Source organism: Plasmodium inui, assembly GCF_000524495.1.
Source record: "Plasmodium inui San Antonio 1 unplaced genomic scaffold supercont1.21, whole genome shotgun sequence".
Classification (NCBI taxonomy): domain Eukaryota; phylum Apicomplexa; class Aconoidasida; order Haemosporida; family Plasmodiidae; genus Plasmodium; species Plasmodium inui.
The window spans coordinates 263,332-288,278 of record NW_008481855.1 but is presented as its reverse complement, the minus strand read 5'-3'; the positions used below and the strand labels follow the sequence as shown (position 1 = coordinate 288,278).

The 24,947-nt window shown below is 42.1% G+C and overlaps 5 protein-coding genes across 5 annotated transcripts; 3 read left to right on the top strand and 2 right to left on the bottom strand.

Moving 5' to 3' along the window:
• Window positions 1-1,509: 1,509 nt before the first annotated feature.
• On the top strand, window positions 1,510-2,536 carry C922_04290 (hypothetical protein; the record flags this gene model as incomplete). The annotated part of the gene is made up of 4 exons (XM_008819875.1): window positions 1,510-1,572; window positions 1,712-1,803; window positions 2,080-2,222; window positions 2,349-2,536. 4 exons carry the CDS (start codon window positions 1,510-1,512, stop codon window positions 2,534-2,536), a joined length of 486 nt encoding a protein of 161 aa, XP_008818097.1.
• Window positions 2,537-2,834: 298 nt separating this feature from the next.
• Window positions 2,835-3,561, bottom strand: C922_04289 (hypothetical protein; the record flags this gene model as incomplete). Its single annotated transcript, XM_008819874.1, has 2 exons — window positions 2,835-3,107; window positions 3,454-3,561. 2 exons carry the CDS (start codon window positions 3,559-3,561, stop codon window positions 2,835-2,837), a joined length of 381 nt encoding a protein of 126 aa, XP_008818096.1.
• A 748-nt stretch (window positions 3,562-4,309) lies between these two features.
• Window positions 4,310-4,975, top strand: C922_04288 (hypothetical protein; the record flags this gene model as incomplete). The annotated part of the gene is made up of 1 exon (XM_008819873.1): window positions 4,310-4,975. The coding sequence occupies one exon, from the start codon at window positions 4,310-4,312 to the stop codon at window positions 4,973-4,975; it is 666 nt and encodes a 221-aa protein (XP_008818095.1).
• A 599-nt stretch (window positions 4,976-5,574) lies between these two features.
• On the bottom strand, window positions 5,575-7,549 carry C922_04287 (hypothetical protein; the record flags this gene model as incomplete). The annotated part of the gene is made up of 2 exons (XM_008819872.1): window positions 5,575-7,292; window positions 7,486-7,549. The coding sequence occupies 2 exons, from the start codon at window positions 7,547-7,549 to the stop codon at window positions 5,575-5,577; spliced, it is 1,782 nt and encodes a 593-aa protein (XP_008818094.1).
• Window positions 7,550-8,931: 1,382 nt separating this feature from the next.
• C922_04286 (hypothetical protein) lies at window positions 8,932-23,643 on the top strand (the record flags this gene model as incomplete). The annotated part of the gene is made up of 2 exons (XM_008819871.1): window positions 8,932-14,513; window positions 14,631-23,643. The coding sequence occupies 2 exons, from the start codon at window positions 8,932-8,934 to the stop codon at window positions 23,641-23,643; spliced, it is 14,595 nt and encodes a 4,864-aa protein (XP_008818093.1).
• Window positions 23,644-24,947: the final 1,304 nt, after the last annotated feature.

Genomic DNA, 24,947 nt, shown 5'->3' with positions numbered 1-24,947 from the left:
TTACTCTTTCGATTTATGGCGGAAACGAAAACACAGGGGCCAGTGAACGTCTTCGCATGTAAACATGTAAGCATGCAAGCCGTCAATCAGGAGCGCCCCGTAAACAAGAGAACACTTAATGGAGTAATAAACGCATGGGCACGCAAAGGCGTTAAGGAGTGAGCACGTACGGTGTTTACGCGGGAACGCAGGCGATTTTTTCCTGAGTAGCAGAAATTGAAAAAATCATTAAACCGAAATGGAAGGAAACAAACAAAAATAAAATAAAAAATAAAAAAACACAATAAAACAGCAATTCACATGCCAATGTACGTTCTTGTCTATTAATGAATGTAATTGTACATATCATTAAAAGTGAACTCTTAAAGAAAATCTGTGGCTTGATATAAACTTTATAAGACATGGCATTGTATTAGGAACATTAAAAAAAAAAATAAAGTGCACAAATCGCAAAAATTGTGGAAATTGGCGAAGCTCGGCAAAGCTAAGCAAACTCTGCAACGTTAAACAAAATTACACAAAACGCCTCCAGGGGAAATCATCAAAAAGGTAAAGAAAAGAAAAAAAAAAACGGTAACAATTAGGCAATAAAATGCATAAAGTGCGAAGAGTACATATTCTTGCATTCGATCATCGCGCTTAATTTTTGTATGGCATGAGGGGTAAAGCCCACTTTCACCACAGGGACTATACATATGCATCGCTACAGAAAGCGTTTAAAATGGTTAAGCTCTTGGGGTAAGCATCTCCACACGTATAGGCACATGTAGGCGTATATACATTTATAGGTATTCCCATTAACTCCTTTTCCAATTGGTCACCACCAGATGGCCATATGAAAAAGGTAAAAATAAAAAAACGAATTAAGAAAAAAAAAAAAATCTGACAATTCAACATGCCTCATCACAATGTTACATACGCACAGTATGCACATAGGTAGCAAAAATGAGTAAATGATAAAAATCGTGGGGCACTATTAACATATGTAAATGTGGGACGACAATTTTGTAGAAAAACTGTGACCAACTTTTTAGAGCAAGAAGAAAAAAAAAAAAAAGCTTATATTTCTTATTAGCAATAAAACAGTTTAAAGGTTAAGCCGTTGACGCATACTTGTACACATAGGCCTTACGTATGCAGTGAGTAGCACGCATATTTATATTCATACGTACACGCGTGTAAACTTTTTTCCCGTTTCTCCTCTCGTTCCGTCCGCATACGATGTGTGCTACGCAGGAGAGAGTACCTACCCACGAAGGACTGCAAACGAGCGATGAGACCGACTTATACCCACGCTCTAAGGAACAACCCCCATTCAAAAAAATAAGATCAAAAATAAAATTAAAAAATAAACACCCAAAAAGTAAAGGAAAAAACGAAAAGGAAAAATAACGGACCCAGGATTTCCCTCTTTGCATCATGGACGAAACGCAAGTAATAATCCCACTGATTGTTTAAAAAAAAAAAGAAAGAGAGAAGGGGATTAATGAGGCCTCATTGGAAGGGGGAATGTTCTGCGCAAATGGAAGAGGCTACCAAGCAGATACATGCATTAACGCTACGCTAGATTGGGTTGATTCGTGCATGTGTCGCTTTATGTTCCTCTTTACGCACCACCTTACGTGCCGGCCTACGTGCCTGCATATGTATATACACTCACAAGTGCATAGAACCATTCCGCTGCGCACACGTGGTGCGCCCCGCTGTGCAGAGCGCCAGAATTGTGGACCTCTTTAATTTAAAGAAAAAGGACAATGACTATGTCGACAAGCAGGACCTAATAGTAATACTGAAATCGCTCGGGTACGTCAAAAAATAATTTTTCATCATATCGGTTGAGGGCTGTCTCAGTCATGTGCATAGGCAAAAGAACTCCCTATCCTTTCAGTTAAAATGTAACTTCGTTCAGTTGTACGTATGTCGAGAGGTTCTTATCGTCCGAACGAACGTTCCTAAGGAGTAGATCTCCCCTCTTGGGGCCATCTTTCGGAGAACACATGGCTGCACCGTGATAGGCACACCTTAGGCCCTGTGCTTCTAACGGTTTTACGCCCCCAAATGACCGTAAACAACCCGCAGGTTTAAAATATGCTACGAAATATTCGAAGACAGCAAAAACTGCTACAGCTTTGAGGAGCTGAGCGATTACGTGCTCAAATTTGAGAGCAACTACTACGCGAAGAAGAAGGTGGAAAAGTGCATTCGCTTCTTGAACCCACAGAGTATACATGCCACAGACGCCCCATGTGTGCACATGCACACATGCGTGTGTGTACGTAGGTAGTTACACAATATATATATGCATATTTTCTTATTTGTTTTCCCGTATTATTGCCCCTCCTCAATAGGCGAAACGATAAGCAAAAGTTCTCTAAAGACTCTCCTTTGTGAACATGGGAACAAGTTCACCGAAAACGAGTTTAAAAAGTTTTTAGTCGACCTTCCGGTAATTCCCACTTTGTCCAACCAATATTACAAAAAAATATCATTAAATGGGATGGTAATTTTTTTACATTCTTCCATGTTAACAAAATAGGTCGACGCGCAAGGAAACATAAGCCACGCCGATTTAGTACAAATGTAAGAAAAAGAGAACACAATAAGGAGGAAAGGGATGAAAATGCGTAGGAAAAAATCGGAGAGTATAACCATCAGCCTGCCCAGATAGCTCTCCCACCACCGCTCTGCTCCGCTTCACTAATTCTGCAGCTTATCCAACTATGTCGAGTACTGATGAAAGTTCCCAACGAGGAGCAACACCACCAAAGTGGGGAGCGAGTGATGATCAGGTAAATTTTTCCCCAAATGTGCACTTCACCCTTTCTCTATATCCATCACGAACGGACAAGCTTTTCATTATTATGCAAAATATCGATTAGCAACTTGAACGTGTCTTTTATTTCCTCCTCGTCTACGTTCTTCAAATACTCCGCTAGTTTTTCCACCTTCTGATTTTCTTTGTTCGAATAAAAATAAAAAAGTTTCAACAAATTTGTTGTGTCGACATCCATCAGATTATAGAGAAGCTTTACTTTCTCCCTGTCCAGGTTATTTATGTTAGTGTTTAAGTAGTTGTTTATCAGCGTGTCTAGCTCCAGCATGCCAACCTGCAGCAAGGGAGGGGTGCGAAAATAAGTTCATACATAGCGAGGCACATCTGTATACCTATGTTCATTAGCTACACACTTGTTCTATGTAGAGTCTCTGAGGGAATTCCCTACAGGAACAGAGTATACATCGTTAAGGGCACATTTGGGCCCGTGTAGGGGGGTCTACACATTCCCACCCCTATGCTATGTACACGCCGCGTTACACTCAATGCACATTTAAATAAGGTTTGTAATTATTCCCCTTTTTCACATTTTTCTTTCCACAGTTTGGCTCCTTTCCATTTTTGCACACAAAAGGGCCATTTTTTTTTTTGGCAAACTATATGCCTATTCCTCAACTGACACTTTTAAATTTCCATCGTAGCTTTTTCTTCAAATGGTTCATATCCTCCTCGTTGATGCTCTTCTGGATGGAGGAAAATTTCCTCAGAAGTCTCACAACAGGATTCATATGTGCTCGGGAAGGTTCTCCTACTTTCGCGTTGTTACTCTGTTACTCTGATTTGTCATCTTTGTTGTGCCTGCTTATATGTGGTAGATGATACAGAGCAGAGCATTCTTTATTCGTTTTTTTTTTTTCTTCTTCTTTTTTTCCCCCCCTCGCTGAAAGAAGCGCTTTTCTAAATGAACTTCACTCATATAGGGGTTCCTATAAAAATAATATTTCTCCTTTCCTCGCCACACTATGCAAACATATCTTTGCAAACTCACCTTAGTCGCGACGTCCTATGCCATTTTCAAGTGTGCGAAGAAAAAAAAAAAAAAAATATATCCATTTTAATCGCTCCATTGGAAAAATAAAACCTCAAACAAAAGCTGACTTTGAGGTGACAAGTCATGTAAACAAAGAGTTAACAAATTCAGAAAAAAATGGGGAGCTAGCATTTAAAGGGAAAAATCGAATGGGCTTACATGACATCTCCTCCAATGGGGACTCTAAGTTCACTTGCGGAACCGGGCGAACGGAATGTGTGAAGGGAGTCGAGAGCCGGTAACCAAAGGAGGAAAAGCAAAAGGTGCAGTTAATGACACATAATTTGACTGGCGAAAATTTCACCCTACGTCCGTATGCGGCATAGTACCCAGAGCAGTGCCTCCCATAGTTCGCATCGCAGCTTCCTCACTGCATACACCGTCGTGTGTAGCGTTGCATGTCCCCCCCCCCCTCTAGCTGGTAGCCTTGCCGCTTACCGACAAAAATGGGGAAGGGCGCTGTCCACCCAAATGGCTCGAACTTCTGCAGGGCGCTAAAGTACAACATCGTGGACAAGATGAGGACGATGGTGGAGACAAACCTCTACGACCGGCCCCGGTGGCTAGAATGGACAGAGAGAGCTCCCCCAATAGAAATACACAACATCAGCCTAAAGTCAAGGTACAACAATAACAAGTACATCGACTTGGTGAAATTTCTGCTAAAAAAATATCCTCATCTGCGATTCCAGGACTGTTATGTGGAGGGAAATAACAATGTGAAGGGCTACGACTTTTTCAGGAACGATCATATCATTACGCAGATGGCTACCCACCAGCTGTACTACATGAATAGAGGGTATGGGAAAAAGGAAGCCCTTGAAAAAGTGGAGGAGGAATTCTACAACAGAAGAATGGAACTGGAAAAAAAACAAAAAATAAACATGTGCCTGTCCATTGATAAAAAAATGAAGCCACTTTACACCAATGGTTATGCTTATCTGTATGAAAAAATGGCAGACAATGAGAAGGCTCATCTGGGTCTTATCCTCAAGAGGCTTCGAACTATGAGGGAAAAATTGGAGAAGGAGCATCGACAGGGTGGTGCCTACCTCCACACGGATAGTAGCAGCAGGAATGACTCAAATGAGAAAGACGCCAAAAAGGATTAATCAAATGGACGTAGCACTCTGGCACACCTCCCCCTGTGGAATTATCCTTTTCAAAATATTTGCACGGCGGAAAAGAAGCATTCCCTCCGACTACAGAAAATTAAGCGATGATCCCCGATAACTCAACAGATGTCCAAGAAGGGGACTATTTCCCCCCTCTTTTTTAGCGAATTCGAATGGGGCATTTTATAGAGAACGGCCCCAACGAATGCACGTTTGTTTTCTTCCCCTTGGAAGAAGGCAACATAGACCATCTCAAGAACATCGTGTGGACAAATTAGTTTGTTTCCTCCCCTTGAAGTGTTAATGAGCTTAAGCGGGAGGTGCCCTCCCTTGCACAAGTTCAGACACTTTTGTTGGTCCGCAAAGTGGAGAACGGAAAAAGGGGAAGGCCCAAACGGCATGGCGAGCTATGATTGTAGGCCCATAACTGCACCTTCTCCAGCGATCCGATTCGATCGGAGGACCTTGCGGGGGTGGCGCTTGTGATTGCACTAAATTTTGGATTAACTTTGTCGAATGGCAGATTGTCTTCCTTTTTTGTTATTTTTTTCGCGTTTTCTTTTCTCCCCCATCGTTCGCTTCTGTTTCCTTGCGCATCACCGCTTAAAGGTGAAGTAGACATCTTCATTCAGGTGGTCATACAACACACTGTTATGAACATGCTCCTGCGTGTAATCGGGCAGGTTTTCCAAATTCGAGCAGATGGAAGCCCCTATGAATTGGCGAAGGTTGGGGGATATCTTTGGAAAGAGAAAGTTGACTCTATTTTCCAAATCTTTGACGGATGTCTTTTTTTTCTCACTTAACGCGTGGAAAAGGGATTGAGCAATTTTCGAAACGATCCCCTTGATGTTACTGCATCCACCAACCAGCAGCACATTCTGGAAAGCGGAAAACTCAAACATGTGTAATTTAGACAGTATGGATGCGAACATAGAATTTATATTTTGCTCATAATTTTTAGTAAATAATATTTCGCACGCCATCCACCTAGTATCTGCTTCTATGATCATTTCGTAATTTTGAAATTCATACAAGACAATTTTGTTGCTGTACAATTTGGCTTCTTCATTTTTTAAATAAAAAAATTTCATCTTCATATTTTCTATTTCATCATCTGGCATGGTGTCTATAACCTTTAATATTTCCTCCAGTGGGTATAAATCGAGGTAATAATTAAGTAGTCCCTGCGAGGTGTTTGTTTCTCCTGTTTCTCCCTCCGTGCGTTTTTCTTCATGGCGAGTTGCCGTATAACCATCATCTGTGTTTTGTACATTGGTAAGGATATCCCCATCATAGGCTTGTACAAATGAAGGACTGGAAACTGCCCAATCGCTCTTGACTCTCCTCCTCCGAGCCCTTCTCACATACTGCTCCTTCAGTAACCTCTTAATTTCCATATTGATGTAAAACCCACCATTGTCTACATACGTATAATGGTGATATAATGGCATTCCATTCATTACGGGCAGCAGCCGACAGCTTAAGTAACCCAAGTCGATCACCACACATGTGTTGCAGTTGCACAAGAAAAGCGGCGACACTAAGTCGTTTATGTACGAGATAGAGGCGTATTCATAATTTTCGATCAAACTTTTGCAGAGGGAATATTTAATTATCGTTGGCATGAACATGTTCAAAAGGACGATTACTTTTTTTGCCTTGTTATTCGTTTTTATTAACTTGCGAAAAATGTGGAATGTGAACTCCTCGAAGAATTTGCACCACAGCTTCTCATCTTGGTGGAATTTGTACTCGTAGTGGTAGATCAGGCTCCCTTCGTGTTTGCTGCACCCCGTGAGGGGGAGGCGGTGGTCCTGGCGAACGCTGTTCAGATGTTGGTCCCGGTCAGTACTGCCCTGGTTTGGGTCCTGATTAACACCTTTCTTGTGTTGCTCCTGATTAGTACCTTTTTCGCGTTTGTCCCGGTTGGCGTCTTTCTCCTGTTGGTCCTGATTAGTACCTTTCTCCTGTTGGTCCTGATTAGTACCTTTCTCCTGTTGGTCCGGATTAGCACCTTCCTCGCGTTCGTCCGGATTAGCACCTTTCTTGCGTTCGTCCGGATTAGCACCTTTCTTGCGTTGGCCTGGGTTAGAGCCTTTCTCGCCTAGGATCGCGCTATCCTCGCTACCCCCTGCGCAGCCCCGCAAGGAAGTTCCTCCTCCCTCCGAAACAATTCCCACCACGTCGTATACCCCCTTCTTATTCTCAGAATAATTGTGGAAACTTTCATTGTACCGAAAAAAATCGGGAGTTCTGTAAACTGACAGGGGTTTGTGCAGTCCTGAAAATCCTAGATAGGTGTATTTTCGCCCTATAGAAAGATGGCAAGCAAAATGTGCATAGCTAACCGTAGGTGAAGCGTTGCTGTCGTGTCAGGATGCACCCTAACATGGATCTTAACACACGGCTCCATTCTGCACACAAAAAAAGGGGACTAAAGAAAAAAAAAAACACTCGTTGGGAGACACTCCACAGGTTTATACACGTAAGTTGTTCTCCCTTACCTATTTGCAGCACATAATACTTGTAGTCATTTTCGCTGTCATTTTTTTTAAACCTCCTTTCCATCTTTCGGAAATGTTTGCTTGATTGCGTGATTGCTTGACTGCTTGCGTGTGGGGGGCGGAGCGCCTTGTAATTTTGGTAGGCCCTGTTATGTGCCTATTACAAATCTAAAAACAGAACGCGGTGTGTATGTCTGTATGCTGGCTTGCGATGTTAACCTTTTCCTTTCTGTCGTTCCTTCCATATTTGTTTACTTCTTTTTTCTTTTTTTTTTCCGTACACCTCTGCTCTCGTGAGTGGGGGGCGAAAGGCACCAGGTCTATTTCCACACAATTGTCCTTACAATTAGGGGTGCACATGCACTTGCAATTTCGATTCGTAAATCCGCTAAAAATGTGCAACAACGAGTATGCTTAAAAAAGAAAAAAAAGAAAAAAAAACGAAAAGACTAATCGTTTCTTGCAAATCCAGGCGGGGAATATCATTCTCAATTTGCCTCCCCACCCTTCCGAAGGAATAGAATTTTTTTTTTCCCACTTTTTAACTAAAAATGCACTTTTTGGGTAGTTAAACACCCAGGGAGTGTAAACAATTTTGTTAACTCCTAACACATCGAAGTATACCAGTCGCTTATTGCGCTATTTCGCTGGAATCATTTATCCAATTTTTTTTTTTTTTGTACCTAAGCCTTTTGCGCAAAACCTATCACCTGATCCTTTCTTCTTGCCATCTTTTCCATGATATTCTCCCTTTAATTTTCCCCACATACTTTTTTACCTTCCAAATTGCACATGGCATTTTTTCCCATTAATTTTTAAAAGCACAAATTGGTTTTCTTCTCTTGGCATTTTCGACTTCTCTGTCAATTGCGTGACTTTTTTTTTTTTTTTTTTTTTTTTAACTTAATACATGCCCCAGCAGAATGTCAAAAGAGGGGACGTATAAACTGTCACAGTGAAATGGCAAATCAGGGGACGCATCCAGTGGCACAGCATGCGGCGCACCTAGCCGACGCAGCCAAACGCCCATTGCTTCCCTGGGCGTGAACTCTCCCCCGGTTTTTAAATGCGCGCGTTTCTGGCTGTTAAGACAGAGTCCTCATTGCACGTACACGCATCGTGTGCTGGCATGCATACGCATATGGTGACCTGCCTTTTTTGTTTAAATTGTCAAAGTTCTATGCTACCCCCTCCCGTTCCGTTATAACGGTTTTTATTTCAGCTCATTTGTCCTATAAATAGTTTCCCCTTCTTCTAGGCACGAAATCTTTGCCATTATAAGAGGCAAGATTTCATCCACGAGAAGGAATCTTCAACGGGGGGCGACATGTATCTGCACAAGACGTGCAAGTAGAACCCTACGTCCTTCCCCTCGTTCTACGGAATCCCCCACCGTGTCAAGCTGCAAGGAAATAAAAAGAAGGCACACAGGGAAGTGACCCTAAAATGGTGTACGCTATTATTATAAAAAATGGCGAGTCAAAGAAGAAAGTTAGTAAAAGCAAACAACCCATTTTGCGAGAAAAAAAAAAAATCGAAAAAAAGAAAAGTACCAGTCTATGCAAAAAAGGGGCCGCGAACTCCAGTTACTGTTACAAGAACAATCAGTATTCTATATTAAACTATTTTGACGTAAAAAAAAAAGAAAAAAAAAAAGACGAACCGGATAAAGAAGAAAGTACACCCAATAAAGATGTAGACACGTATATAGACAATTTTTATAGCATCGAAGAATGCAAAAACTACTCGAAACAGAACGGACACATTTTGACGTACATAAAATGGATATGTGAACAGAAAAAAAACGAAAAAGGAAATATAAAGGAGCACATTTTAAAATTACTAATATTGCTAAAAAAGGAAGATATCTATTTGAAAAGGTACTTCCGGAAGGTGTACAATTTTGAACAAAAAAGGAAACAAAAAGGAGATACAAGCAGAAAAACCCATTGTGAAGAAAAAATTTACGTTAATAATATTTACAATAGGAACCTTAAAAGGACCAAATTTTATTCCAGCATAGTGAATGGTGCTTTATATGAATACAAGCTGACCTACTGCAAGGAAAACAGCTTAATGACATTTCACCATTACGATGGGATTAGGGAATCATTTAAGGTTTCCAGCGGTACCTTTTTTTACCTCATATCAGATGACAAGAGTGTGTTTCGGCCTAGTGCCCTTAACAATAAGGGGTCAGATGAGCAGGACAACCTACTTCCCCAGAAGAACAACTACGTCTACACGTTTGAGCAAAACTGCGAAAATAAGATAAGCGTCCAAATAATAGACGTTTTAAGCAAAACAAGGAAGATAGAATTCTCCCTCGGGTATACCGCCCTCCGAGTATTTTACTACAATGACCATTTGTTTTTTGTAAATTTGTTAAACTGTAGCAACGGACGGAAGTACTTCACGTACTCCATCTACAAGAACAACGTGAAGGAAAAAATTCGAGTGCTATACTTGTCCGCGGTTCACCCGTTCTACTCCAACACAGTCGTAGGCGAGAATGACTATCTCTTTTTCCGCAAGTGCAAATATTTTTACCCTGAGGAGAGGGTCTTTATGTGGACTGACCCATTGTGGCAGGGTTCGTCGCGCGCGTCCACGGTAGTATTCCCATCCGATTCCTCCACTTCTTCCACTCCATCCACTTCTGCCACTTCATCCGATGGCTGCTCCTCGGTTCGAGAACAGCCCAGCGAAACGCGGCTGAACCAAATCCCTAACATAAACATCATACACATCAACTCCAACGTGAACATCTGCATCGCGTTCGAAGAGAACACGGAGACGTACTTCTTCTTTTACATACTCTACACTGTGGTAAAGTACAACAAAAAATATCTGAAGGATTATTTGAAAGGGGAGAAAATGGACAAGTTTCTGCCTTTCCAGCACTTCCTTAGCATCGAAAAAAAGCAGTTCTACTACAAAAAACAAACATTCAGAAACATCAATTTTAACACAGAAGCTTACAAACCACAACTTGTGATCACCACCGGAGGAAATAAAAGCATCCAAAGTAGAATTAAATTGTGTGTCTATGATAATGCCAACAATTTGCTATTTCTTATCCCAATATATCACAAATATGTGAAGGATAAGATTAAGGTTGTCCCGAATGTTTTAAATTTCACCACGGTTAACATGACAAGGGAGTTTTCCACCCTTAAGTATTACCCCTACAACATGTGTGCCTTCCTCAACAACCAAATGAACATCACCCATTTGGAGTGCACCCCCAGGGAACGAAATTACGAGAACACGATTGTTAACATTTCTACTGGAGAAAACAGGATCCACTATTTTAAAAAGCTGCTAAAGCAAAAGAGGGACATACTAAAGTGTAGAGATGGCGTGATAGAGAAAAAGGATCCAAAAAGGAACACACAGTTAAATGGACTCATCCTAGATGTTAACAAAGTGAACCACTTCATTATCATCCTGAACAAAGACGGAATGCTCTACCTACTCTCCGACGATGTCTACCTCTCCAGCATATACCTGTACAACAGCACAGCGCAGGTATATAACTTACACAACTCAGATCTCTGTCATGTCAGTGTTGACACGGTCGACTATGACAACAACAAGAAAAAGCTCCGCTTGAAATCCTACAGAGTCCACATCGACATACTTCCGAATAACCCCACCCTCCGATTTGTCCTGTCCTTTTTCTACAACTATATATGCAAAAAGATTGCAACTCAGTTTTTTACCCTCTGCGTTTATGAGTGCAGGAGGGGGCAGCAGAACAAGGGCATTTTTCACTTTCTCAACATTGATATATACTTTTTGGGTTACCACGACTTGGGGTGCTCTCACCGGGGGGGGCCTTCCCCAAGCAGCGTCAAGGCAGAACAGGAAAACGAGAAAAGCGCAAACGGGTTAAGCGATCACGGGTTGAGCGAACACGGGCGAAGTGTAAACGTGTGCAGTGCCCATTTTCGGAGCGGACATACCCAGACACAGAAATGCCCCCCACACCCCAATCAACAGATTGGCGCCTCCCTAATTGCGAAGAACACCTGGGTAAGGAACCAAACAGAGAAGTACGAAATGTTCAACAGAAACTTCTTCCAAGTGGAGAATCTGCCCCACATAGAGTTCAGCCGATTTGTGTACCTCTTCATGCTTATCTGCGTAGATGACTTAAAAATGTACAGAAGAATGGAAAAATATTTGTACTTTAAAAAAGGGAAGAACCTCATACACACAGAGTACATCGAATCGAAATTTAACTGCTTCAGGTTTGGACAAGCGGAGGAAAGTTCAAACAGTGAAGAGGACCATGGATCTTCTTCTCATGGATCTTCTAATCCCTGTGACAGTGACGGTAATGTGGAGAAGATCACACATGTAAGGTTCCTCCCGCGTGGTGACAAAATGGATAAAGACGTGGAGCACCTCCCCCCTAACAGCGCCTCCAACAGTTACTACACCGTGATTAACAATTTTATTATCTACCTACACGACAAGTACAAGCATATTTACCGCAACAAGTATCTATTATTAGCCTATCTACACTCCTATTGTGACGAAATCAGCATGAGCGAGTTGGTGGAACAAGAAATCAAAGACGATATCGTATTTTTAATTCTTGTCCTGTCATACACGCTGAAACTGTACAATTTTATGTTTCACTACTTCAACAAGGTCAATTCATGGAGGAAAAGAGCTTTTCTCCCCTTTTATCAGCATGTATGTAGAAGATACTACAAGGAAGAATTGCTAAAACGGTGCACATATGATGTAACACATCAGGGGTTCCCCCTATCCCTGGGCAAAAGCGATAGATCTTCTCTCAAAATGGAGAAAAGGGGGGACTCCATTTGTGGAAAGACACACCGAATCCATTCCCCCTTTAGTAAAAACAGAGTGATAAAGTTACGACAAAGCGACCAATTTGAAAAGTACACATTTTTAAACAACTATTTAAAGGGAAAATTCACCAGACTGAGTAGGATACCAAATACATTGGAACTCCTCAGCCAAATTTCCAATTGCTGCCATGCGGAGGAGGGGCATAGCCACTTGAACCATTTTTTGAATGCTACCTTTTTTCTTCAACATAATGAGAGCCACACAAAGAAGCTGAAGCTCAAATATGAATATTACTTGAGGGAGGTGGAGCAACTTTTCAGTATAATCATGCGGAAGGAAGACAGGAGAAGGAGAAGAAGAAGGAGGAAAAGAAAGAAGAAGAATATTAAGGAAAGGAAGTATAGTCAAAGTAGAATGACCTGTATAGCCACGAGCGAGAGTCACGTAACAGACTGCTATGCGAACTTCCAGTCCTTCAAATCGTTCATCCTTCTTGACAATAAAATAAAATTCCTGTACTACTTCTCCCCCCTGTATTTTCCGCTAAAGAATTTGCTAATTGCCTCCCATTTGAGTCTACTCTATGGACAAAATTTGAAAAGAAAAATAATCAAGGATAACTTTCTCAGGAATGTTGTTAAAAACGAGTTGGACGTCATTTATGTGCCCTCCTTCCCCCTAAAAAATTTTATGGAAAGCGCAGTTGAGAAGGGGTCTCAAGGACGAAGAAACAGCTGTGTAAATAATTCTCCCCTTGGTGAAGTCACGAAAGGGGACGCTACATACGGAAGGCAGTCCACACACAGGACGCAAGCTAATCGTCGTAAAAGAAGAGTCATTCCATCTAAAGAGGGCAAAAACATACCTCATAATGGAAATTCCTTTGAGAGATCTCACAACAGTAGTGGCATGTCCAGCTGTTCGTTCTCACAACACGCGAAGGAGAAGCAGCAAAGCAGTGACCACCTCTACTTTTACCAAAAGAAAATTCAGTTCCACACGTCCAACATAAAACACTTCGATTCATTAAACATAGACGACATGAATCTTGTTAACATACTACTCAAGTGTGTCTTTTACGAAAATTTATATTCCCTGAACAGGTACTCCTATTTGTTGTATATCCACCTGCACAGTTCCAACAGTGCTAACCATCTATTTCGCAGTGGTTTGGGGGGAAGACATGGCCTCAGAGATGCGCTAAGGTGGGAGAGACACAAGGAAAGAGACGAAAGGGAGGAATCACAGAAATGCTCGAAGAGTGCACTCCTTCTACGTAAAGATCGCCTTCCCATTGAAATGATAAAACTCTTCGACTGCTACGAGACGTTCAAATTTAAGAATGCCAATTTCTACATCAGCATAAACAGGGAGGACCTCTACTTCAACAAATGCTTCGACTCCACAAATACAAGAGTGAAGAAAAATTTTTATCAAGTTTTAGACATTTTGAATAGGAGTTTCCAAAGCGCTGTTCTTATCGATGGTCCTTTACATAACTATGGCAAGCACGCATGCGGTAAGGAGAAACACGACTCGCGCAGTGAGGAAAAACGGAAGAGGGCACAGAGAGAGGACCAAGCGAACAACAGCTACGATAAAAGGAACCTAATTGTCCAGAAGAGCTACCTAAGCGAGTACAAAATATTGAAAGACTGCTGCTTTTTCTTCGATACATTTAAAATGGATCGAAATATCTCTTCGTGTTATTTTCCACACAACAAAGATCCCGTGCTCGTGTACCTGAATAATTTCCACAACTATTACTTCTCCAAATATTACAAGAAACGAAAGATACAGCTGTTGAAAGATAAGGAGGACGACGTCGAAGAGGAAGAACCGGAGGAAGGACGTGCACAAAATAGGGATCTAATCGATTTGATAGACCTGGAAAACTCCTCAGACAGTTTAGAAAGCGCATATATTCACAAACACAAGTACAACAGGAAGAATGTAAATCAACAGTTAAAAAAAATCATCAAACTGGTCAATTTAGACAAATTAGAAGAGAAGAAAATACTTATCGACACCAAAATTAACGGAAATATTGACAAGGTTTTAGATTTAATGCACCTTTATTATACCCTAGAAAAATTTTACAAAATGAAATATATCTGCATGTTTAATATTAGCGAAATTAACTTCTTCGACATTATCAACTCGATTCATTACAAGCCGGACATCAATTTTAACATAAAGTATGATTTGTATGTATATTTATTTGAGTACAGACAGAATCAAAGTCGCCTTAGCAATCTATCCATCCCGCCGACCGATAGCTTTTCCCTTAATGTACCATCTCGCGCCTATAGTAGGGATCCCGTGGATGGCTCCAATCGGCGCCCCAGCGCCACCTTTTACAACTATGCCAATTCGTTCAATGAAAATGGATTTCCTGTGAATGGTGAGCCGAGCAACGGGGAAAATCGCGGAGATGTGAATCTGACCAATCAAGCGACCGGGATGAATGGGAACAACGGGGTTAGTGGACCCCACCCCGTTGCTATCCACAGCGCCTCTAACCCTGTCGCTGAGTCCCCAAGGAACAACGCCCTCGGAAGGGGCCACCCAAATGGAGCGCCCAACGCCAGCATTCCCCGCAGGAACAGTAACGTCCTAATCAGAGACAACTCCGAAAATGACATTCAAAATGTCCACATGCGCAACGCTGCTTCGTATCACTACACACGATTTAATAACAACCAGAACAACATGAACAGAAACATTGGGAGCAACATGCGGTTTAATACTGACACCTTCAACGAACCATCCGAGGTCACAATGCTGAACAGAAGAATACGGGAATTTAATAGCTACTGGCACATGCGCACTAATGAATTAAGGACAAATCATAATTTAAATTACCGAAGCTTGCTTAACACTTCGAGGAGCATGCACCGTGAAGGCAGTAACTCGGGGAACCGCTTCAGTTACAATCAAAATAGGACTCCGGAAAGGAACACAGGGAATGTGATTTCTAGAAATTATGAGAACCGCTTAAATGTGCTACCTCTAAACAGTAGAGTTGGTAACTACAGGGATGTGGGTAGAGCCAACTCGTACAATGTAAGTCGGAATGTGCCGACCAGCATGGAGGAGAGCCCTCCCATCAGTAACTTCGAGAACAGCCCCGTGCATAGCCAGGGAATGAATGGCAACCCGGGGAGCAACCAGGGGAGTAACCAGAACGAGGGCGGCGGCCACGTGGGCCACAGCAATCACAGCGGCAACAATGACGATTACGGCGGCCACAACGGTCAAAATGACAGCTCCGTGCACCTTGCGAGGGAACGTTCCTTTTTTCCCTTCAGCGCCGCGCACAGCAACAACGCGAACCATAGAGATAAGCTGCACAATTTGAAATACTCTTTGAAAAAAAAAAAAAAAAAACACATCAACAGAATCAAACTAAACGTGAATAGCCTGTTGAATTCTCTGAACGTCCACATGAAGACAGACAAAATCGAGAAAATCTTCATCCTAAATAAAAAGCTTAAAGAGTTACAGGCTTGCAAAAATGTCTTACGCAATTTTAACACCGTGCCTATGAGGGAGCTAGCCAATAAAATAGGAGTTCCAGCATCTACACACACGGGAGACTTCTTCGATAACTTCCAATTTAACAATAGCACGTCGCAAAATGTGCTGACACATAGAGAGTCGCTCAGAAACAACGAAATGGATAATAACCAGGCTGGTGTTCCAAATGAAGTACAAGATTCGACTAGCTCCTCCTCATACCAGGAAAGTGATTACAATAGCGACTTTAATAAAACTTGGGAAGTACCCGAATGTGTGAATTCACCGAAAACTGTCATCTATGTGGCAGGTGACGGAGACAATGGGCGCCCGAATGAGGATCACCAACACGGTGGTGGAAGCGATGCTCCAGGAGACGATCCAGTTAGGCGAGCCAAGACGAACTCGAACAAGCTTTACACTGCCAGTTACAACCTCAATGGGAATGACTCCTCTAATGACGAGTTTTATTCGAGTAATTTTTTATACACGCCCAACAAACCTGCTAACGAGACGATGGGCCAGGAGAAAATGAACGACATTTCTTTCGATAACATAAATCGCAGATACAGTTGCAACAGGTCCATTAACGACACGGAGCCGAGGAGAGACAGCCAAATATCGTTTCTGTACTACGACAGAAGAAACAGCTTCATGTTGAATAGCCTGCCTAGGAGGGAAAGCAGTGCCTCGCTGCCGGTGCTCAACAGGGTCGACTCGAATTTAAATGGGGAAGCTGGCAGGCACAGCAGCGGTGGGGGAATAGACCGAGGTAACTATGGCGGTGGAGATGACCGCCGAGTCGAGGAAGAGGCTCGGAGCCGGCCGTCCATCAACTCCAGCAGGAGCGTACGAAACAGTGCAATGTCCAGTGTAATTCAGAGAGGAAGAAACCACCACGCGGACGACGCCATGTCCAGCTACAACAACACACCAATGGAGGAATACACCAACCTGTACGATGCAAACGATTTTAAAAATATAAAAAAATTAAATAAAAAAATTGATTACTATGATTTCACATTTGACAAGGCCAAGTGCATTAAATACAATAATTTCGTGAATGGCAAAATGAGAAACGCGTTCAAGTTGCAATGTTCTCTATGCCAAACGATTTTGTACAAAAAATATGACGACATGCAGAAGAAGAAAAACACCATCCTGGTAAACATTATAAACCATGAGAATTATTTGTTTAAATTTTTGAATAAGAATTATAAATATTGTGGGATGTACTTTCTTGCGGGATTAATATACGGGTTAGGATTATTACAATTTTTTAAGAGTTTAAAAATTTCTCTATTTTTACAGTACATTTTGAAGTACAAAAATAGGTGCCTCTACATTTGTTCCATTTTGGGCATATCTCTGTCGCTGATATCTTCGAAGAATCGCGAGTTGACGTCCATATGTATTAGTACTCTGTTCAAGGAATTATATGACGGCAAAAGGAAACTGAACTTGGACAGTTTACTTTTTCAATGTTTTAACGAACATGGGGACAGGGACGACAACTACAAATTTGTTTTTTATAAAAAAAAAAAAATTAACAAGACAGACAAGGTGGGTACAAAAATTGAGCACCTGAAAAAAGAGGGATGTGTGAAAAGGACAACAGAGTCTAGACACGCGTGCGCAGGGGACGACTCACACTATTTTAATCTTCTCTATGCACATGACAACGAATTATCCGATGAAGACACTTCAACCGTTCCGATGACCAGTGACGATGCGTCGTCCCTTTCGTGCAATACCCTTGATAGAAATATAGGCAGTGGGATAGGGAACCCCCTGGGTGGATCCACCAGCTATCAGCATCACCGCGAGGAGAACGCGGAGGAGGGCATTTACAACGTCACAGGAGGAAGCACCGATGTGAATTACTACCCTAATGGGGATTCCAATGCAGACCCGGGGATGCTAATTCGGGCGGACACTCCGCAGAACGGGGACGCGGGGGTTAAGGATGACGATCACGAGGGGAATGCAAAAGAGGACTATGATTGGGGTGGCAAGGAGGATTACGATGCGGATCCAAAACAGGACTACTCCGATAAGCCATACAAACTGAACCACGACGAGGCGTATCCCCTGCATTACGACCTTACGGGTGGACAGTTCGAGAGAATGGAACACCTCAATGAGGGAGTTGACCCCGCGGAGGAGGGTACACCGCATTACACGTATGGCCTGGGGAAAGGTGCCGACATGGATCCATTCAGTGATAAGTTCATCGAGGAGTGGGAGGAACGAAATGAATATATGCGCCAGTACATACGTGACCGAGCCGGTAAAGAGGACGACATAGAGGAGGAGCAGGAGGATCCAAACGATGACGAGGAACTAAGCATACAAGACGGCATACGAGGCTGCATAAGGGACGACAAAAATGACGGTCCAGATAATTGCAGTTTTGGGGATCTTCTCGATGGTGACCCGGAAAACCGATCAGATAACATAGACGAAGTGTACTCCCTTATGAACTCCCCCATGTGCAATTCCATTTTCTCCGAAAATTCTCAAGAGAAAAAGAAAACCAAAATGGAAGACCACAAATGGCAGAGAATGAAAAGAAGAAGTAGAAAGAAAAAAAAATCTTTAGACAACCTAGTCCTCAGTACGAACTTCCTTTGTCTAGGGTACCTTCACATGAATAGCAACAACAAATGTTTGACAAGATACATTTTTAAGCTATTACAGAAGAGCAATCTGAGCAAGTTAAATTTATTGTGCATTTTCTGGTCCATAGGAAGTATCAATTTTAAAAAAGGGAGCCTTTTCCAAACCATAATCATTTCTTTAATATATTTTATAAACGCAAATGTACCGTATAAAATGCACAAAAATGATTTCATAAAAACATTTTCCATGAAAAGTTTACATGCAGATGATATGTCCTACGACATAATGCACATTATCATCTCATCCGCCCTAGCAGCTTCATTATCCTTTTTCAAAAGCAACAATATTCACGCCTTTAATATGATTTTTATGCCCTCCATAATGGACCACATATACTATTTTAATCAGTACGAAATTATGGTAAAATCTTTTGCGCGGAATATGATCATCTTCGACTTTGTGGATTTATCTCATGAATACATCCTGTCCAACCTTCCTCCTTTCTTGAGGATTCTTCCTAACGATTGGAGTAGAAAGAGGAAGTATAGGCTACCCTATATGTACTTGATTAACAAAAATGGAAGATTCAAGGATAAAGAATTGGAGAGAAAATTCATCGTCCTAAATGGGCACCTAAATTTTGGCCACGATTTTGTGCGTAACGAGATGAACAGGATGTACGAGGGTGGTCGCTATTTTCGTCTAACCAAGAAGAGCTTTGTACATTGCTACATGGATAAGCTATCCCCGGGGGGCGCTCCCCTGAGGTATTATTTCCACGGCGGGGGTAGCGGAGATAGCGGCGTAGACGAAGGAACCGACGCCAGAAGCAATGACCGCGCCGACCGCCCAAGTGCATATAGCACAGATACAAGTAGCGACCAACATATCGACGTAGAGAAGCGCAATCACGAACACAATTTGCTAAAAGATTACACCTTCGTATACAACTGCGAAATGCTCAGGTACTACATCATCATGGGGGTGCTACAAGTCCTGAGCTTAAAATACCTTTCGACGCACCACGAGCATTTCAAGAAAATATGCTTCGAATATATCTCCTACTTTGAAAATATTAATAAAGGAATTTATGCCAAAAAGAAGTTGGAGAAACTGTACAAAAAGGTAAACTATTTGGTCCAAAAGATTAAGGATAAGATTACGAGGGAGAATCTTGTGCAGGATCTCCTTCCAGGTGTACAACAAGTTGTGCGCGAGACGAGCGGGAACAAGTCTCAGGGAAGTGTTCCCACAGCTGGGATGATACCTCAGATGGCAGGGGGAAGTTTAAGCGACAGAGAAACCGCAGTTAGGGTTAGCGACTCGATAAATGGGCAGCTATCTAGCGATGGTGGCGAAGATGATGATGATCACGATGGTCATCACGGTGGTCATCACGATGAGGATGGCCCCTATACGGACCCTCGCCATAGCTGCGGAGAAGACCAGCGGGCAGACCTGAACGACCAAATCAACAACCGTCTGCATGACCTCATTGCGGATCTGGAGTATGACAAGTGCTCCAGCGATTCTGAGGACGCAAAAACGAAGATCAGTTCATCGCAACCCCCAAAAAGGAACGAAACGGATGGAGGAAGGCAGAAAGAAGTGAAGAAAAGACAAAGCGCAGACTCGCTTAACATCATGGGGGCCACGTCCATCAGCAAAAAAAACTCAGTGTACTCTCAAATATACAAATTAATTTTAAAGTATGTTAAAAAGATAAAGAAAATTAAAAAGTACCTAAACAATTGGTACTCTCCTGTGGAGGACGAAAATTACATAACCAGTCGATTGTTAGGACAGAAGTATCAAAATGAGGAGAACCATTTGTACAAAATAAAGGAGGAAGATGTGAACGATATAGTGAATTTGATTTATCAGTGCCTTTCCCTGGTGTTTGTCGGAAGTTGCGACAAAACATTGAATAAGAAAATAAAAAACAAAATAAACAACCTGGTGAACATCAGAGATAAGAACACGAATAATTTGTACTACTACTACTTAGGGTATATAAATCTAGGGTGTGGAAAATATGTGTTAAAAAGGCACACAGATCTTTCCACCTGTACACTAACCTTAATTTTGTTTAGCTTCTTTCACATCTATGATTTGTCCTCCCATTTTATTATTCATCTGATTGAATTTATGTACGTTCTCCTAATTGACAAACGCTTTTTAAAAATTTACGATGTGACATCAAACCAATTTGTTAGCCTCCCCATCCAGTTAATTTACACGGAGAAGGTGAGCACCTACCATTTGAAGACAAATCGGGACAGTCACAAACAGGTGAGCAATAAAATCCAAAGAAACGTCCTTAACAGAAACTTCCATTTGCACAAAACGAATTACACAAGTCTTAACAGAAAGGTGATCCTCTCACCCAGTGCTATCCCACATTTGGACATCGTAAACATTTCCATAGTGAATAATGAATACTACCACTTGAGCTTTTCCTGCTTCGATGCGAAGAGGACGAAAAGATGCTTCTCGCCAGGCACCGTCGGGAGGGACCCCCAAACAGATGCACAAATATGCCAAGTGAAGAGTCGAACGTGCATTACACCTGGACACTCCTGCGACAAGAACAATATTGTGAGAAAAATAATCAAGCGGGGAATCCTCTTCGTTAAGAGGCGAGAATATAACAGCGTGTCGCTCGACTATAAGCACTTGTTCGTGGCGGAAACACTTCGCGGCCTTTGTGATGGAGGAGAAAAAATGGGTATGAAGGTCGTCCCCCCTGAGAAGTTCACCAGGAATAATAGCGACACATGTAGAGGCAGTTCCCATAGGGACACCACAATCCTTCGTGGAAGCAAGCAGCCAAATGGAAAACATATCTGTAGTAGTGCGCTCGGGTTGGAGGACCTTCACCCTATGAGCAAAGAGAACACCCTCGTGATGAACCAAAAAGGATCCCTCCTGGAGACGAGTGAAAAGAAGAACATTATTAGAAACACCCTGATGAGGCATAAAGACAGCCAAAGCAGCATAGCAAAATTTTTACTGGAAGTGCTAAAGTACTATGACAAGATCCCGTTGGTATTTTCAGACGACGCAATGTTGCTATTTCAGACTAAGGGAAATTACACACATAAAAATATCAGCGAGCTACTAATGCTAAAGTATTACTTGAAATTCGACGGAGACAAATCCTCCTGGGAAGAGTACGAGCAGGATGACCAATTGGTAGTAGAGGGAAAATTTGTAAAGCTTTTTGTACTCTTCAATGAGGAATTTAGTAGACAATTTATCGAAATTGAAAAGATTAATAAACAAAAGGGAAGTAAAAAGGTGCAGTTCCTTCCCCTAATCTATGCTGTTATTGTAAACTACTACGAGAGGAAGTGGTCCGCCCAGTGGGATAAAAAAATTTGGTCAATGCATTCAGAGGAACGTAATAAAATGTTGGACCTCTTTCGTAGCAATGTGAATAGCACAGACTTGTCAGGAGACAATGAAGAGGATAGTAAAAATGCCTTAATCACCACCCCTTCGATGTCCCCCACTCCCATCATCATAAACAATATCTACAACAAGGAGCGCGCACAAAACAACATATACACCCTTTACTACAAAAGTAGAGAGAAGAAGGAGAACATACTGGTCAGCGATCAGAGTCAAATAAATGAGCTGAACCAATTGCTAGTCGAATACGCCCTCAAAAAGTTAAACCCCTTTGTGAAATACCAACTGGTGAAGCAGGTGCAAAACAATTTTGATTACTTCCTCTTGGTCCAAAATTTACACATCGATCGAAGCGTCAATTATTTATATTTCCTGTCAGATGTGTATCATTCCTTTTACCCATTTTATCAATTTTTTTATAAGTACTGGGAAGACCATTACTTTGGAACCCTGGCATCACCAACAAGGGAAGAGAAGAAATCAATTTGCGATTTGGAATTCTTCGATTATGTTGCCAATCATGAGAGAGATACCAAAGTTGTAGTCATAGGGGGGGCAATGGGCCAGAAGGGCGATCTATCTGCGTATTCATTTCCAGAAAAATCGAGGAGTTCCTACTTTTTGCGCCCCCCCAAAAGGAATAAAAGGAAGGGGTATGGTTCGGGGGGAAAGGCCCAAAGGGGAGGCAGTGTTTGCAAAGTAAAGGTTACGTGGAAGGATGAACTCGAGAAGAGCCTATCATGGAAAGATGAAGCCGGAAAGGGCGTATCATGGAAGAACGAAGCGCGGAAGAATGAGGCTATATCCTCGAATGGAACGTTTGACAAAGTGAAGGATCTGCTGAGCCTCAATTTTGACTACCTCAAAATAATGCAGGGGATCTACAAAAGGTCCAGCACAAGAGTGAGCCTGATGAGTTACCTGCCCTTCTTTGGAACCGACTACCATTTTGTCTACTTCTTTGAAAATAATCTAAATGTGATAAAAAGGATTTTCCAGCAGTATTACCACAAGGGGTACCCCCACAGATGCATCATTTTTAACAAAACAAAAACTTCCACCAACGATTCGAGCAACGTAGTAAATTTACTTACACAATATTGTAATTTCCCCAATTATTTCTCCTTTTGGAATATCGTTTTATCTGACAAGGAGGATAACTTCCTTTTCGTGCCTCAGTGTAGACACCTCTATGATCACAAGTATAATAGGTACATTCGCTCCGTTATTTCAAAAGCGGAACAGGTGTTGACCCACAACAATATGTTACAGGGCGAAACGGTGGGGAAGAAGCACAAGCATACTTATGCAAAGGTACCAAATAGAAGGGGCGTTAAGTGCGGCTACTTCAACGCTTCTCGTAGAAATATTTTTCCTTCACATGGTGCAGTCCCCTCCAATGGTGAAACTCCCCTTCATCGCAAAAGGAGATACATAAAAATAGCGCTCAAATGGATTGACAAACGTAACTTACCATCAGCTGGAAGAGTCCATACGAAAGAGAAATACCACCCCTTTGTGATCCTCCAGAGAATAGCACACACGATTCAGAGGAACGCAACAAATGAAGTTTGTCCAATTAAAAGAGCATTCTTACAAAATGCCCATGGAAAAACATCCCTCAGTGCATACAACTTTTTCAAACACTGGATAAGCAGAAGTGAACACTTATCTAGCAAACTAATTACGACACATAATATCTCATTAAATTCTGCATGCATCAATTCCTTTTTCGCGGATATATTACTTTGTTTTTTTATTGGGAATTTATAACTCCGCTTTACCCAGTGGGCATGAGACTCACTCGTTTTTTTGGTCCATGGCGCTCGTTGTGGTTCGTCCCCCCGGGTGAGCCCCAACATAATATATGCACATACGAGCATGCACATCAACACACACAATTGTGTGTCTTTGTTTTTTGCTTCTTCCTTTTTGCCATTTGCTTTTTGGTTTTTTTTTTGTGCCTATGGAGCCGCCTCCCATTTCGGCTCTACCCCTATTTCTCAATCATGTAAAAGAATTATTTCCCCCCTGGGCGCTTTCGTTTGTGCTGCCTTTGCCAAGTTATTTTTCGTTGCGCGTTGCGGCATGGACATATATATATGTACGTCTGGCTGTTTACTTTCTCCCCCGGAGGAGGGACACAAACCTTGTTTCCTTCGCCGTGGTGCGCCTCTCTCACAAAGGCAGCAGTACCTTTTGGCCACTTTGACGTAAAATTTTACGTGTACCTAGCAACTTGCCCTTTTTTTTTCTTCCCCCCTGTTAACTCATTTGTCGGGACTTTTCACTGTCGTTCTGCCGTGCTCCCTTTCTTTCACGTGCGTACGCGTCCATACATTTCATCATAGATTTGTAGTGCAGCTAAATATTTCATGCCATACACATCTGGCGTGAAGTTCGATGAGGGATGTTACCTCCTTGACCCCCGGGTCCAGCTGACGGGTTTTCCCTTTTCGACGAATCTGGAATAGTTGTGAAGGTGTCCGGTTCCTCCTCTGTAAGTTTCTTTTAATACACTGTTCTGGTAGTAAGCATAAACTGTCAATCCTACCGTGGAGCTGCGATGGCGGTAAGAGGGGTAGAGGTAGGATGCGCCACGCGATAGGTGCATACTTATAAAGTTAGCATCATCACTTTTTTTACACGTGAATAGTTGTACATTATTGCGTAGAAATATCTGCGTATATATCCTTACGTACAATATACCCCATGTTTGCACCACATTCTTGATTCTTTTTTCACGATTATCCAATTTGGCTTCACGGTGGTTGTTTCCCCTCTGTCGAGCGATGATCCCTTTTTTGTGCACCATCTCCCCCGAGAAACGGATTTTTCTTTTCAAAAGGCTAGCCCCCCCGTGGATGATCATCTCACTGCGTAAAACCCCAGCACAGCACGTCACATGTCGCTGCAACGGGGGAGTCACCAAAATTAAGAAGCGTCATATATTATACACGTAAAAAGCACCCTTCGCAAAATATTTTCATCCACGAGTAAAGGCTGACCGAAAGTAAAAAGAATGGTCGAGTAGAGTGAAAAATAAAAATCTGCTCTCTCAAAGTTACGTTTTGCAG